The sequence below is a fragment of the Myxocyprinus asiaticus genome, chromosome 18 (genome assembly GCF_019703515.2).
Source record: "Myxocyprinus asiaticus isolate MX2 ecotype Aquarium Trade chromosome 18, UBuf_Myxa_2, whole genome shotgun sequence".
NCBI lineage: Eukaryota > Metazoa > Chordata > Actinopteri > Cypriniformes > Catostomidae > Myxocyprinus > Myxocyprinus asiaticus.
Window position 1 is genome coordinate 4,790,724 of NC_059361.1, and position 15,972 is coordinate 4,806,695.

The 15,972-nt window shown below is 35.3% G+C and overlaps 1 protein-coding gene across 1 annotated transcript; it reads left to right on the forward strand.

The window, feature by feature from the left end:
* The first annotated feature begins 1,476 nt into the window (after window positions 1-1,476).
* Window positions 1,477-14,457, forward strand: LOC127456443 (MOB kinase activator 2-like). Its single transcript, XM_051724948.1, has 5 exons — window positions 1,477-1,869; window positions 6,527-6,678; window positions 8,018-8,114; window positions 8,481-8,605; window positions 9,528-14,457. Exons 1-5 carry the CDS (start codon window positions 1,781-1,783, stop codon window positions 9,758-9,760), a joined length of 696 nt encoding a protein of 231 aa, XP_051580908.1. The 5' UTR covers window positions 1,477-1,780; the 3' UTR covers window positions 9,761-14,457.
* Window positions 14,458-15,972: the final 1,515 nt, after the last annotated feature.

Sequence of the window (15,972 nt, forward strand, 5' to 3'; positions counted from 1 at the left end):
GAGCAAGTTTTGTATTTCATTTGGAAACCAAGGTCCTAGAGTCTGGAGGAAGGGTGGAGAAGCTCATAGCCCAAGTTGCTTGAAGTCCAGTGTTAAGTTTCCACAGTCTGTGATGATTTGGGGTGCAATGTCATCTGCTGGTGTTGGTCCATTGTGTTTTTTGAAAACCAAAGTCACTGCACCCGTTTACCAAGACATTTTGGAGCACTTCATGCTTCCTTCTGCTGACCAGCTTTTTAAAGATGCTGATTTCATTTTCCAGCAGGATTTGGCACCTGCCCACACTGCCAAAAGCACCAAAAGTTGGTTAAATGACCATGGTGTTGGTGTGCTTGACTGGCCAGCAAACTCACCAGACCTGAACCCCATAGAGAATCTATGGGGTATTGTCAAGAGGAAAATGAGAAACAAGAGACCAAAAAATGCAGATGAGCTGAAGGCCACTGTCAAAGAAACCTGGGCTTCCATACCACCTCAGCAGTGCCACAAACTGATCACCTCCATGCCACGCCGAATTGAGGCAGTAATTAAAGCAAAAGGAGCCCCTACCAAGTACTGAGTACATATACAGTAAATGAACATACTTTCCAGAAGGCCAACAATTCACTAAAAATGTTTTTTTTATTGGTCTTATGATGTATTCTAATTTTTTGAGATAGTGAATTGGTGGGTTTTTGTTAAATGTGAGCCAAAATCATCACAATTAAAAGAACCAAAGACTTAAACTACTTCAGTCTGTGTGCATTGAATTTATTTAATACACGAGTTTCACAATTTGAGTTGAATTACTGAAATAAATGAACTTTTCCACGACATTCTAATTTATTGAGATGCACCTGTATATACACATACATACACACACACCCACCCAAATATATACACACATACATATATACATACACATATACATATATATATATATATATATATATATATATATATATATATATATATATATATATATATACACACATATAGTATATATGAATAAATATAGTATATATGAATAATGTATACACATACATTTTATATATATATATATATATATATATATATATATATATATATATATATATATATATATATATATATATATATACACATATACATATATATATACACATATATACACATACACACACACACACACACACACACAGAGTATATACATTTTTAAGTGTGCTTCAAGTGTCCAAATACTTTTTTTGGACACTGTACCTGATGTTTTACCTTACAATGTCACCACAACCTTGATATCGAGAGTGAAACATTTAAAAAATGCTTCCAAAAATTCCATGACTTGGAATGACACCAAGCCTGTATGGGGCATAAAGTACATTGAAAACAAAAGTTCCCCTTGCATGTGTGGGAGGAGCCTGCAATGGGATTAGGTGGGGAACCGTGTTGAAGGGGCGTGGCTTCAGAGTGTGTAAGAGAGTAAATATCTTTAAGTACTTGTGAAACCTGTCCGTCTGCTTTACCAGAGAAACAGAGACACAGCCTGAAGAGTAGGGGACACAAACAACAGCCGTGAGAACACACAAGAGAGAAAGCAGGTAGAATGCTGGACAAAGACAGAGAGACAGTCTGAAAATATTCTGGACATTACTACTGGATGGGAAACATATGGATGTAATGTAGACAAAGACAACATGCGCATGAGGGACTGCTGTATGTGTGTGTCTCTATGTGACAGGTGCAACGGCAACATTTTTATGAGTTTTGCTGGTTGAATGAGGTCGTCTTATTGGATCCTTTAACGGGTAGAAGTTCCCTGGATATGGGGGGATGTCAGAGTTACAGTAGCTCTGATGAAGAGGATGTGGATGCTTTGAAGGCAAACCACACCAACATCAGCCTGTCCAAAGTGTGAGTACACTGCTTATAAATGGGGACATATTTATAATCCTTTTTTTCATATAAAGCTATTTATATTTTACACACATACAGCAAAATGTTAGTGTAATTCACACGCAAGGCAAATGACTGCTGAGATAAGGGCCATGCATACCTTTAGAGAGAGAGTATGTGAGCATGTGTGTTTTAAACAGAACATTTGTTCAGTAAGATCAGTTTCAGTATTACTACTGTGTTACAAAGTAGCTCAAAGTCAAACGAAACTTTCACAAGTCCATGTGTGTTTGTGTTCAAAAACCCTAAGTATGGGACCTTGTTTATGGGTAAACACACCTGCCGTGGCCCGTATATTTACATACTGTGCACCTGTGCATATGTGCAGTTGGGCATACTGAAAATATTACATTGGTTCTTGCACAGGGAAAATCATCCTTCACACATATTTAGCAAATAAATGAAATACCCCTTATATTAAAAAAAGTACTGTTGGCACTATTGTACAGTGTTTGTAATATCGTAGTACTGAGTGATTAGCAGATTCATATACAATGGTATTTACCCAAAATAATTCAAATAATACCACAATGTGTCTCATGTACTCATGGTTTGACCAACTATCCCTGTACTTTTCAAAACATCCATTCCTACAGGATACTTTCACTCTCGCTCATACTTTTCTGAGCAATTTTGAAACTGTATAACGTCATTCATGTTTCTGTACCCTTAGGATGAATTGCTCTCATTGTAGTATTCCTCATTTGTAAGTCGCTTTGGATAAAAGCATCTGTTAAATGACAAAATGTAAATGTAGTAGCCTACAACCACGTACAGCAAACCATGGTAATCTATATATATATATATACACATTTTTAAAAACATTTACATTTATTCATTTGGCAGATTATAAAATGACTAAAAAATGAGAAAAATGAGAAATGAGAAAAACACTTGTTATGTTTACTTGACTGTAGTATTTGTTAATATTTTAAGGCGCTGTATCTAACAGACTTGAGACGAAGATAAACATTTCCTAAAATAACTCGCAACAGCTGCTTGTTTCTAGAATTTCCATTCGGTTCTTTAGGTGGACAGTCTTTTTCAACTAAACTAAAATTAAACTAAAAACTAAACTATAAAGAACGCTAAACTAAACTTAAAAAAACAAAAACAAACTAAAAACACACAAAAAAAAAAAACTTAACTGAACAAAAAACTAAACAAAAAAAAAAACTAAAACTAAAATAAAAAATAAATTTAAGTTAACTATACTAACTTAATTGGAAACTAAAAACGAACGATAAAAAATTACATTAAAACCAAACTCTAAACAAAAACACTAAACTCACCTAAAAATAAAATAAAATAAAAACTAAACTAAAAAAAAAAAAAAATCTAACCAACTAAACTAAAAACGAAACAGTAAAAAATGTAACTAAATAAAAAAAAACAGTAAACTCAACTCAAAACTAAACTAAACTGTAAACTAAACTAAAAAAGTAAACTGTTACCTATAGTTTAATTTTTTGTTCATTTTAACAAACTTAACTGAACTAAAAAAAAAAAAACTAACTAAACAAAAAAAAAAAAAACAGTAAACAACTCAAAACTAAACTGTAAAATAAACTAAGTAAACTATGTTACCTATATTTACATTTTTTGTAAACTTAAAACTAAACAAAACTAAATTGAAAACTGAAAACTAAACTAAGCAAAAAATATAACTATATATTACCTATTGTTTATTTTTTATTTTATTTTTTGTTTAGTTTAATTGAAACTTAACTAAGCTAAACTGAAAACTAAAAACTAAATCTGAATTGTAAACTAAACTGAAATGTAACCAAAACTAAACAAAAATCAAATCAAAACAAAACAAAAAAGTAAACTAAAATGAAAACTAAAAATGAAACAATAAAAAACTAAACCAAAACCAAACTCTCAACTAAAAAGAACACTAAACTCAACAACAACAACAACAACAAAACAGTACTGTAAACTAAACTAAAAACTATATTACCTATAGTGTAATTTTGTGTTTAATTTAACTTAAATTAACTAAGCTAAACTGAAAACAAAAAACAAAATTGAAAACTAAAAACTAAATTAAAGAAAATTGAAAACTAAAAACTTTAAGCACAAAATGTAACTATATATTACCTATAGTTTAATTTTTTTGTTTAGTTAAGTTTAAATTAAACTAAAAATTAAACAACAAATAAACGTCCAACAATAAACTATGAAATGCTCATCACAGAGGTGTTGGATTCATTCATGTGATAGCACAAAAGGGTGTGATGAAAATGTAATCTCCACAATTACAGATGGATTTTCTACAAACTCAAGCACTGACAGTGTCTGTAATATAACTGTATTGTGGAGGATGCTTAGATCAGTTATTGGCAAAAGCCGAGCCAAAGTTATCTAATGCAAATAACATTCATACATTTACGGGGGATAAAATGGCTAAAGTGTCCAAATACATTTTGGGGCCACTATACAAAAGACAGATACACCTCATCACAGTCTGTTTTTTATCAATTAGGGCAAGGCCATCGTCTCAAACACCCACCACACACTATCAGTTATTTCAAGGTTGAATTCGGAGGTTGACGCTCCTGTTTTCAGATTCCTCACTCTCTGTGTAAACACATTCTAGGCCAGTGTGTTCCGTTCATGTGTGTGGCTTTTCTCATTTGTATACAGGAAAATTAGGGCTGTCTATGGTAGAAAGCTGCTGACTTTCAAGGATATTGTGCTCATTTGCTCGCTAATGCGATCGGAAAACACGTACACACAGTACATAATCACAACTGAAAGGAACAACCCCATGTGCACACTTTACAAACTAAACTACAACCATGTGTGTCCTTGTGTAACGCCACAGTGTGTGTGTGTGGTCTCAAACGGTTTGCTGTGTGCCTCAGCAAAACTATTTTAAACAAAAATTAACTAGCAGACAGCTGTACCGCGACAGAGAGAAATCACTGAAATTTGAGCGTGAGACCTGCACATTGTAGCTTGCAAAATCTCCTTATATATGGGGGAGAACGGGGCTAGTTGTCACATGGGGAAGTTGTCACAAGGGCTACATCCCAGTAACAATAAGATTTGGAGCAAAATTTCAAGTGTGCATATGTGTGTTTTTCTCTAGCTGAGGTTTTGTATGTTCACTCTCACGCTAGCCCTCTTAAATGAATTTTCACTATTATCATATTTTTGGAATGGCTCAACAAACAAGCGAACATAATCAAACCACACCGGCATACATTCAGGCAGGGGTCAACTACATTATGAAGCCACTAAAGGTCCCCAGCAGTGAGCCAAATCTGACAAAACTTGTCTATATATAGTACATATATTTTATAAATATGAAATATATATTAGGTGGAGAAATAGGGTAATTCTACAGTAATGATAATATTATAAATGTATAATAATTAATAATATATAATTAATTATCATGTATATTGTTATTATAATAGTAATTACAGTGGCAAGAAATAGTATGTGAACCTTTTGGATTTACCTGCATTTATGTATACATTTGTCTTAAAATCTGGTTTGATCGTCATCTAATTTACAATAATGAACAAACACAATCCGTTTTAACTAATGACACACAATTTATTGTATTGTTCTTGTACATACTGAACACATCATTCAAACATTCACAGTGTAATTTGGAAAAAGTATGTGAACCCATAAACTAATGATGTCAACAAAAGCTAATTAGAGTCAGGAGTTGGCAAACCTGGAATCCAGTTAATGAAATGAGATTGGAGGTGTGGGTTAGAGCTACTTTGACTAATAAAAAGCACTCAAACATTTTGAGTTTGCTATTCACAAGAAGTATCTGCTGACGTGGACCATGCCTTGCAAAAAAGAGATCTCAGAAGACCTACGATCAAGAATTGTTGCTTTTCGTAAAGCTGGAAAGGGTTTCAAAGTTATCTCGAAGAGCTTAGATATTCATCTGTCCACAATTAGACAAATTGTCTATAAATGAAGATGATTTAGTACTGTGGCTACTCTCCCTAGAAGTGGCTGTCCAGCCAAGATGACTCAAAGGGCACACCGCAGAATGCTCAATGAGGTAAAAAAGAACCCTAGAGTGACAGATAAAGACTTGAAGGAATCATTGTAACTGGTTAACATCTCTGTTCATGAGTCTACTATACGGAAAACATTAAACAGGTATGGTGTCCATGGCAGGATACCATAAAGGAAGCGACTGTTTTCCAACAAAAACATTACTGCGTGCCTGAAGTTTGCCAAAGACCACCTTGACACTCCACAACACTACTGGGAAAATGTTTTGTGGACTGATGAATCTAAGGTTGAATTATTTGAGAAGAACATGCAGCACTATGTATGGCATAAAAAGGGCACCGCATACCAACATGTTAACATCATCCCAACGGTGAAGTACAATCATGATTTGGGGCTGACATGAACAATTATAGTTGTTTGTGTGTTGTTAGCTTAAGCACATTGTGTTTGTCTATACTTGTGACTTTGATAAAGATGAGATCACATTTTATGACCAATTAATGCAGAAAACCAGCTAATTCCAAAGGGTTCACATACTTTTTCTTGCCACTGTATATCATAGAAACTCTAGTATCATTGCTTTAGGATTTGTTTAACTGTGTTTGTTTGTGTGTAACAGAAAAAACAACAGTCTACATCCAATCCCATCTGCTGAGGTTAAACCTTACCTGCAACATCATTTCCTGTCCAGACGCATCACTGACGTTGACCTTCTGACCCTCTCTGCACTGCCACATGGCCTCGACCAGCAGGAGTGGATAGCAACAAACAGTGTGTCTTCAAACAAAGACACACACACACACACACACACACACACACACACACATTATGAGAGAGAGGTCACAAGTGAATGCTATTTTACAACTTAACAGAGGTGGGTAGAGTAGCCAAAAACTGTACTCAAGTAAAAGTACAATTACTTGAAAAAAATAATTACTCAAGTAGAACTAAAAGTAATATTAATAATTACTTAAGAGTCAAAAATATCAAATTAAAAGAATACTCAAGTAGCGAGTAACTAGTTACTTTCATATGTAACATAATTCTGTATGTTTAATCTCCAATATTCCATTAATTAATACATATTTAACATGTATTTCAGAGTAATAATAATAATAAAAATAATAACAACAACAATTATAAATATAGCTGCAAGCAGCGATAACAGGGTCAAGCCAATTATCGGCACCATGAGCAGCAAAAGAAGCTTTGTGACATGTGAGTCCAATGAACAGTGTATGAGGAGTTAGAAAAAGTAAATTTTCAATCATAAAAAAAAAAACATTTATTTCAAAAAATAATAAAAATAGCTACTTCTTAGAATTTTTGTCCAGTATGTGGCGCTGTTCTGAAACTGCTCAGGTAGTATCTGGGCATGATGGTTATCATGCAGGAAAGCGTTCAAGAGTTATAAGCCAAAATAGCAATTTTTCTATCTCCTGACCAGTAGGGGGCAGTGTGCCAAAACACTGCAGGTAACCTCAGGGCCTAATGGTGATGACACGTACCAAGTTTCGTCCCAATCCCTCAAAGCGCTGTGGAGATACAGCCCCAAGTTCAATTTTACGCGTTCTTCGTCAAATTCGTTGAAGCGCCATTCGAAAACGGTATGGTTTATCAAAATTCTGAAGTAAAAGTAAAAAAAATGTTCATTAGAAATTTACTTGCCTAAGAGTAAAAAGTACCCACTATTAAACCTACTCATAAAAGTAAATTTTCTCCAAAAATGTACTCAAGTAAATGTAACTGAGTAAATGTAGCACGTTACTACCCACCTCTGCAACTGAACGCAGCGTTATTACAAACATCTAAAAAATGATCACACTGTGTGTCTAGATGAGACTAATTCATTCGGGAACATTTTTAAAATATTTTATCTAACCCTCACGTATGTATAATGTTCAGAAGTGCATAAAGAATGCTAAGAATATTATTTTTATTTTTTTTTGACTATCAGCATAAAGTCTGGTCAACTTTGCAGCTTATTCTGGCCAAGAACCGTCCACTTAGACAGAAACAGACCATCTGACCGACATTTACATGACTGCCGCATAAACATGCAACCGGACACAACAGTTGTGTTAACTCTCTGTCTCACCATCTCTTCCAGCTGTCGCGTTCTTCCAGCATGCAACTCTCCTCATCAGCGCTCTGTCTGATTTCTGCTCCACAAATGCGTGTCCGACAGCCAAAAGCCCCGGAAACATGTGAGGAAAACACACGACAAACTAGCATAAAAATTAACAAAATGATTTGGGATATCAACTCATACTCAGTACCATGTAATGTGTGTACCCTAGCAAAATCTTACCATTGTAACTATAAATTCTACCATAATACCAGTTACAGCAATAATCGTGAAATATAAAATCATAATAAATTCATATGAGATCTTCAAACAGTGTAAAAAGCTTTTTGCTGACAGTGGAAATACCAAGTAAACACTGTTTTACAGAAGTAGCACTGCTGTAATTATGGTAGTTTGATGTAAACTATTTTACCATGGTAAAAATGACTGTGGGATACACTCAAAATGAGTCATGAAGCATGGATGTGTTCATATGTGTTTTCAGTCTGTATGAATGGACGGATGAACAGGGGAAGAAATTAAAGTGTTCAGCTACACTCTACATCGATTACGCCATGTCCTACATTCAGGAGTTGCTTACAGACGAACGCGTGTTTCCCACCAGGGCAGGTATGATACTTAAACTTTCGGTAACACTTTACAATAAGGTTCCATTTGTTAACATTGGTTACTGTAACAGCATTAGTTAACATGAACTAACAATGAACAGTACTTTTACAGCATTTGTTAATCATGGTTAATGTTAATTTCATCATATAATAATACATTTTTTAAATCAAAAGTTGTATATGTTAACATTAGTTAATGCACTATGAACTAACAATGAACAATTATATTTCTATTAACTAACATGTACAAAGATTAATGAATGCTGTAAAAAAATCTATTGTTCATTGTTAGTTCATGATATCTAATGCATTAACTAATGATAATGAATAGAACCTTATAGTAAAGTGTTACCAAAATTTGTGTAAGCGCATTTAGAAATGAATGTCATAAATTAAATGGTGATTAATCTTACAAAATCAATTGTTATAGTCTATATCAGGGCCGTTTCTAGCTATTAACAAAGCAAGGTCTTTTTTTCATCTTTATATATATATATATATATATATATATATATATAGTTTTTTAATTGTTATAGTAATTTTTTTGTTAATTTTATTTTTTTCATTTTGTGTAATTAATAATAAAGTCCAGTTTTAAGCTAATATATTCAGATTTGTTGAAGACTGTATTTTGGTGTCATTCTTGGATAACCTCCGTTATCTAAAAGCAACAAGCCACTCAAGGTCATGATGTTTACCCAACAGTGAGCTAAATCTGACAAAACATCATTTTGGAGACATTCAGGAGAGTTCTCAGTTGGGAAATCAACTCAGAAATAAAGTAAATACTGTAAAATTAAAGGAATATTCCGGGTTCAATACAAGTTAAGGTCAATCGACAGCATTTGTGGCAGTGATTATACTTGTGCACTGTAGATGCCAAGTAAACGTGTGTGTGTGTGTGTGTGTGTGTATCTGTCTAGGCTCATCATTCCCTCCTGGATTCATGTTCCTGATTCAGAAGGTCTTTGTAATGCTCTTCCGTACTCTGGCTCACCTGTTCAGTGCGCACTACCAAAACGCCATTGCCATGGAGTTACACCCTCACCTCAACACACTGTTCACACACTTCATTACCTTCAGTCACGCATTCAGATTACTGGACCCAGCAGAGACCGCTCCGATCGATGACCTCATCGCTGGGCTCACACACTGACACACAAACACGGAAGACACGCAGACTCATCGGCCCCGTCCTAATTTCTGCCCTCAGCCCTTGTGGTCCTCCTTCGAGTCCACACTTTTGTGACGTAATGCTGCAAGCTGCACATAAGGGACATCGAGGGTGCATTGCGAATGACAAAGAGGGCTATTTTAAACCATAAAATGACAATGGGACACTCCACGGTCTCGTGGACTTATCGGACACATTGAAGCAAAGGCCACAAGACCAAGTATGCCATTTAGCACTCAAAATAAAGACTTAGAAACTCCCTGTTTTTAAGACTCATAAAGATTCTTAGACATCTTGACTGAATATGACTAGTGTGTGTCAATCAACTTCAGACTGGTCTGTGATTGGACGGCGCAGTGGACCCCGCCCATACATGATTTTTCAGTGCCAACTGTGAAGATGGGCAATTTTCTCTCGGCCAATTGCCAACGTTGCTTTTCAACAAGTGCCTATTCTTAGCAAACCACACTGGTAGATTTCAACAGTAATTTATTAATTACGGTCACATTCCTTTTCAATGCGCTTCCCTGCCACAACATTTGAAAACATGATTGCTATTTTTAAATCTTATCCTGTTGAAGGAAATACAAACATTTGATGTCTTAAGCTGGGTGCACGGTCTACGATTTTTAATGACATGATCCCAATGAGATCTTGGGTAAAAGCCATGACACACTGTGCAACATTATGTCAGACTATACAATACACATAGACAGCATTGACTGGATGTTTTGAGTCATCTGGCACAACTGCAACGCATAATTTTGGACACTGTCAGAACTTTTTTGCAGGCTAAATGCAAATTTATACTTACTGGGTACCTAAATACCGTATATATACTTATTTCAGCTCAAAGTTATGACGAAATGCACTAACGTTTTTGTTCTGCAAAGTTGTTTGGTGCGTATCACTGAAATTCTTGACCTAGTAGAACTCAGCTAGTCGAAAAGCGTTGATGATTGGTTAAAACTAATCATGGGTATGGTTTGGACGTGACGTTCTTTATTTTCCTCAACTAGTACGTTTTGAAACAACGCTGTGCGTAGAATAAACACAGTTTTGGATAACAGTCTCAAGACAACTCATAATAATTCATTAGAGATGGCGAAATCGTAAGATATCGTACGACTTGGCTCGTACAAAAAGATACGTCTTTTACACCAACCAATCAACAAACAGAATTTCAATACAGGCATCAGATTGTAGCTAGCCTCCTATCCAACACTTTATTTTAAGAAAGTAAATGTCTGTACTCCTCCCTGATAGCACACGTTCATCACTCAGATGTCTATTTGATGTGTGCGTTAACATTGTTTGCTCATCTGCAGTACGTCTATAAGACATATATGCCAATAAGTATATCTTGGATTTCAATAAGACATTCAGCAGATGCCTTTGAGACGTTTATGATTTAGAATGTTTGTAAATCTGATCTTTTTAAGATGTTTAGCAGATTGTTAATTAGACTGTGATGCTTTACAGATTAAAATATGTAAACCAGACATGCTATCTGGGATTCCACATTTATTTATGCAATACAAATGACTGATATACAGTATGTCAATAACCTTTTATATGCATCCCTCGTCTCGCTCCAAACCCCAAAGTTTTCTTTCTTCCGTGGCACACAAAAGCTATTTTCCTATTAAAATCACGGTAGGGTTTGGGGTTAAAAATCGTTATAGTATCATTTGTTGGTTCGTTTATTTTTCTCTATGGGAGTAAAAGTTGAGCCATCTCGTATGATTTCTTACTCGCTGTAGTTTGTTTGGGAGAAAGAAGTTTGGCGTCTTCCATTGTATAAATTAGGCTTTCGTCCTGCTACGCTGGACGCGATGCGTCCAAAGCAGATAGACCCTGTTATAATCAATGAAGCTGTCTACAGTGGAAGTGTCCGCTTTGCGTATCACCGAAAGTAAACAGATGCCCCGTTTGCGATTGCCGACGGGCTGCAGAGCTACTCCAGCCACTTTATCATCCTGTCTGTCTGAAATTAAATTATTTTACTAACCAAATATCATACATTTGAATCATTTTGCCATGATTTTTGCATGTTACATATTTATATAACTTCTGACTTCAACATTAAAGCCAGCTAGTGACGTTTCTGGTCTCTGGTCTATGTATTTAAATAATATTGTGTGTCTAACCACGTTTACGCAGTTTTAGCAATAATAACATTACAATAATAATTATATACTTGTTTATAACAGTGGATTTCCATTGAAAACGCCTGGTGTAGACAGGCAGTGTTTCTCAGCGCTAAGAACGCGCTCTCGTTCTTGCATTCTTGTGAAAATCAATCTTGCCTAACCAGGGTTGGGGAGTAACGGAATACATGAGGACGTAAAACGCATCTACAGAACGCAAGTTTTGAGATGTGCTGTGATATGTAGATTCAACAACCTCTTAACTATTTTCTTTTTTTTTGGAGGTGGGTGATGACGTCAGACAAGTCCACAAGAACGTAAGAATGCAAAAAGAACGGACATTGAAAAACAGCCAGAGTGTAAAAATGAATCGCAAAAGAGAACATGTCACACCAATGCTACATCCACACAAATTGGTTTAATTCCATCTCATAAGGTCAATGTTTTCCAAAGAATGCCGTCAGAGGACGTTTTAAGGCACAGGTATACTTTGACCCCGTTTACACCTAGTATTAAGTTGCTCTTTCAATGCATCCGACAGACGATAGACCGGAAGTCATTCATTTCCAATGGAGAGTCGCATGGGGGGCTGCATGGGGTTCCGACCATCTCCAGATGCGACATTTTTGGATCCGATTTTAGCTTCGATTTATAGCACAAAAGCTTTTGTAACTACAGTAAATATGTGATTAAATTTGTACGTGTCATTTATTCCTGCACATGCAAAACCTACATATTTAAAATCAAATCTATGAATTTCTGCTTCCAATTTGCTGAATTATGGTTATTGTCCTACTGGAAAATCTGGCTCCTTTATTTTGACCACTGGCAAAAACGAACGCGCTCAACGCTGATGATGCGCACAGACATGGACTGGTGTAGACGAAATTTGCATCATGCATACTGTGCATGAAGACACGGACAACCGAAGTATACTTTGGGCTTTAGAAATGCTCCGTTTTCGGTGGAAGAATACGCCGTTCTACTGTGCATGCGAGGCATAAAGGTAACAAAATGAAAACGTATTAGTGGATGTGGCCTAAGCGATCAAAAACTGACGATTTTGCCCTACAACAAGAGAAAACTTTTACCATCCCTGAAAGTAGTATAGTAAAATAAAAGTTTTCCTTACACCGCGTACTAACCACAAGAAACGTGATAATGCGACAAACAATAAAAGCTTTTCCACATAAATTTGGATTTTTGTCCAGATACTGCAGTTAGTCCCCATTTCTGTGGCGTCTCACGGTGTACCCACTGTGAAATCTCATTGGTCCAAAATCCTACAACATAAAACATCAAATACGTTCTGAATGGCTGTGATTGTGTTACGTTATCGCATCACACATGGTTAGGGCATGGCATGAGAAATCATAATTAAAAAGCCATGTGCTACGCTGGCTAACAGCGTTGTTGAACTACTGTCAAAACAAATGGTTCTGAATCATTCACAAAATCCATGCATCACCTCTGTTGACTCATAAATCAAGGTTATTTTTTCAGCATGGCAGACTGCAATTTCTGAATGGAATTACTATAATTTAAGAATCTACACTAAAATCATACTGCAATAGCTATAATACAATGTTGGTTATCTTGTATTGATTGTCTTACATTGGTTTTTGGTCATCACCACCCATGTGAATTGTCCCAACTAATGTTTCTGTTCATTGTTTATGTATCTAATGGTCAGAGAGAGGACTTGGAATTGTATGGGAGAGAGATCAGATTTTCCAGAGCATTCATAAACGAACAGCCCTTAGGATATCTGAAAAATACACATGAATACACTCGCAAACACTCTGTAATTCTGTATATGCGCCAGTGATCTGGTTTGGCTGGTTCCCAACAGGAATTGGATCCTTATCCAGCCCACATAATACACACATATAAACAAATAAGGCAAGCTGTTATCTTGTGATAGTGTGAGTCTATGGATCCTGTGAGAAAGGCAGTGTTCAGAATGGAATACTGTATAGTGCCTACTATTTAAAACAAATTGTGTGTGAAGCAGCATGAAAAAATAAACGTTTCAAACAGTAGTATGCTACATGACAAAGTCTACGGTAACTCATAACCACTCTGTACAATTGTGTTGAGAAGAAAATCATCTCAGAATGCTGTTCTGTGATACGGGTTGGTGCTGTTTTGGCAGCATGAGGGGGACCTAAACAATATTTGGTAGGTGGTTTTAATGTTGTAGCTGAACGGAGCAGTTGTCACATAACCTCACCACATTGCATGCTTAATTCAGTATCAAGATAATCAGGGAATGCAGTTATTTAAGATTTGTAAAGTTTGGGTAAAAATGCCAGTCAGATAAAATAATGAGTCACGAACCAGATGTTGAAAATCACAGTCGATACGTATCCGGGTATTCCATTCAAACAGAAATGTAGCATACTATGCACAGCATACATACAGTGCAATAGTATACATACTGCAGAAATAGAAATAGCATGGTGCTATGGTGAACACAGCCAATGTATCAAACCTGTGAAAATAGAAGTTTTTCGTACATGTGTTTTTCCAGTAGAGAGCAGCAACAGGCAACTCTTTTTAATCAGGACCATTCCCAACCACCAGTACACCAACATTCAGTATTTTGAAGTTCACTACCATATATATATCTATATATATCTATATATCTATATATCTATATCTATATATCTATATATATATATATATATATATATATATATACACACACACACACACACACACACACACAGTACTGTGCAAAAGTTATAGGCACTTGTGAAAAATGTTGCATAGTGAGGATGTCTTCATTTATCAATTAACATCAAACAAAGTCCAGTAAACATAAAAAAGTTAAATCAATATTCGGTGTGACCACCTTTGCCTTTAAAACAGCACCAATTCTCCTCGGTACACCTGGATACAGTTTTTCTTGGTTGTTGGCAGATAGGATGTTCCAAGCTTCTTGGAGAATTCTCCACAGTTCTTCTATCTATTTCAGATGTCTCAACCACTTCTGTCTCTTCATGTAATCCCAGACTGACTCAATGTTCAGTGGGGGGCACTGTGGGGGCCATGACATCTGTTACTCCCTGTTCTTCTATTCTAATCTTTTCTATTTGCAAAAGAAATGTTTGGGAGTCTAAAATGTATTTTTCCTATTGACACACTAAAGCTGAAGATATAAATAACCATCTTAAGACAAATGTTTTTGTGAAACATCTTAAGTGCCTAAAACGTTTGCACAGTTCTGTATATGTATTATATAATGTTAATATACCAACCTGCTGGAACTACAAAATCTGCTTTGCACTTTTAAATGTACTGGTGTGCAATAATAATGCAATAAACCTTCACTAAATAAAATAAACATAAATAACAAAACACCACAATGTACATAACTGATATCAAAGATATGAAGAAATGCAAATACTTCAATTAAAAATATAATCAAATATAATCTTCTGGGAACACCCAATTACTGGTTTTCACCTTAATTATCAAATTAGTTTACCGTAAAAGTGCATGTCTTGTTAAACAATACAAATTTTCCCTAACGATAAGGTAAATCATACTTTTTACTGCCGATATTTATCAGCCAATTATTGATCAAATGAAAGCCATCGGCATATCGGTAATAAGCATGAAAACACACATATGATGGGTTATTTATAAATAATTTGAAACACACTTTGTAAAAACTCTGTGAATCCAAACGTATAATCCACAAATAATAATATCCACAATTTCTAGAAGGGTTGGCACTCCTAAGAACAATATTACATGGTTGCAAAATATCTGTTTCGTTATCGGCTTACAGTTTGTTTGTTTGTTTTAATCGGTATCGGCCAAATATTTTCATATCTGTTCATCCACAGTTTTTACTTCTAAAAAACATTTTTTACATAATTAGTTGTTTTTTTTAAAACAATATTTTATTGTAAAATTACATGGAATTAAATAACATAAATGTAAGCTAACTACCAGTAAACCAATTAACAATTTGTTTTTACATTTTTCTTCTGTTAATATTCCGAATAATTAAGATGGAGATAGGACAAATGC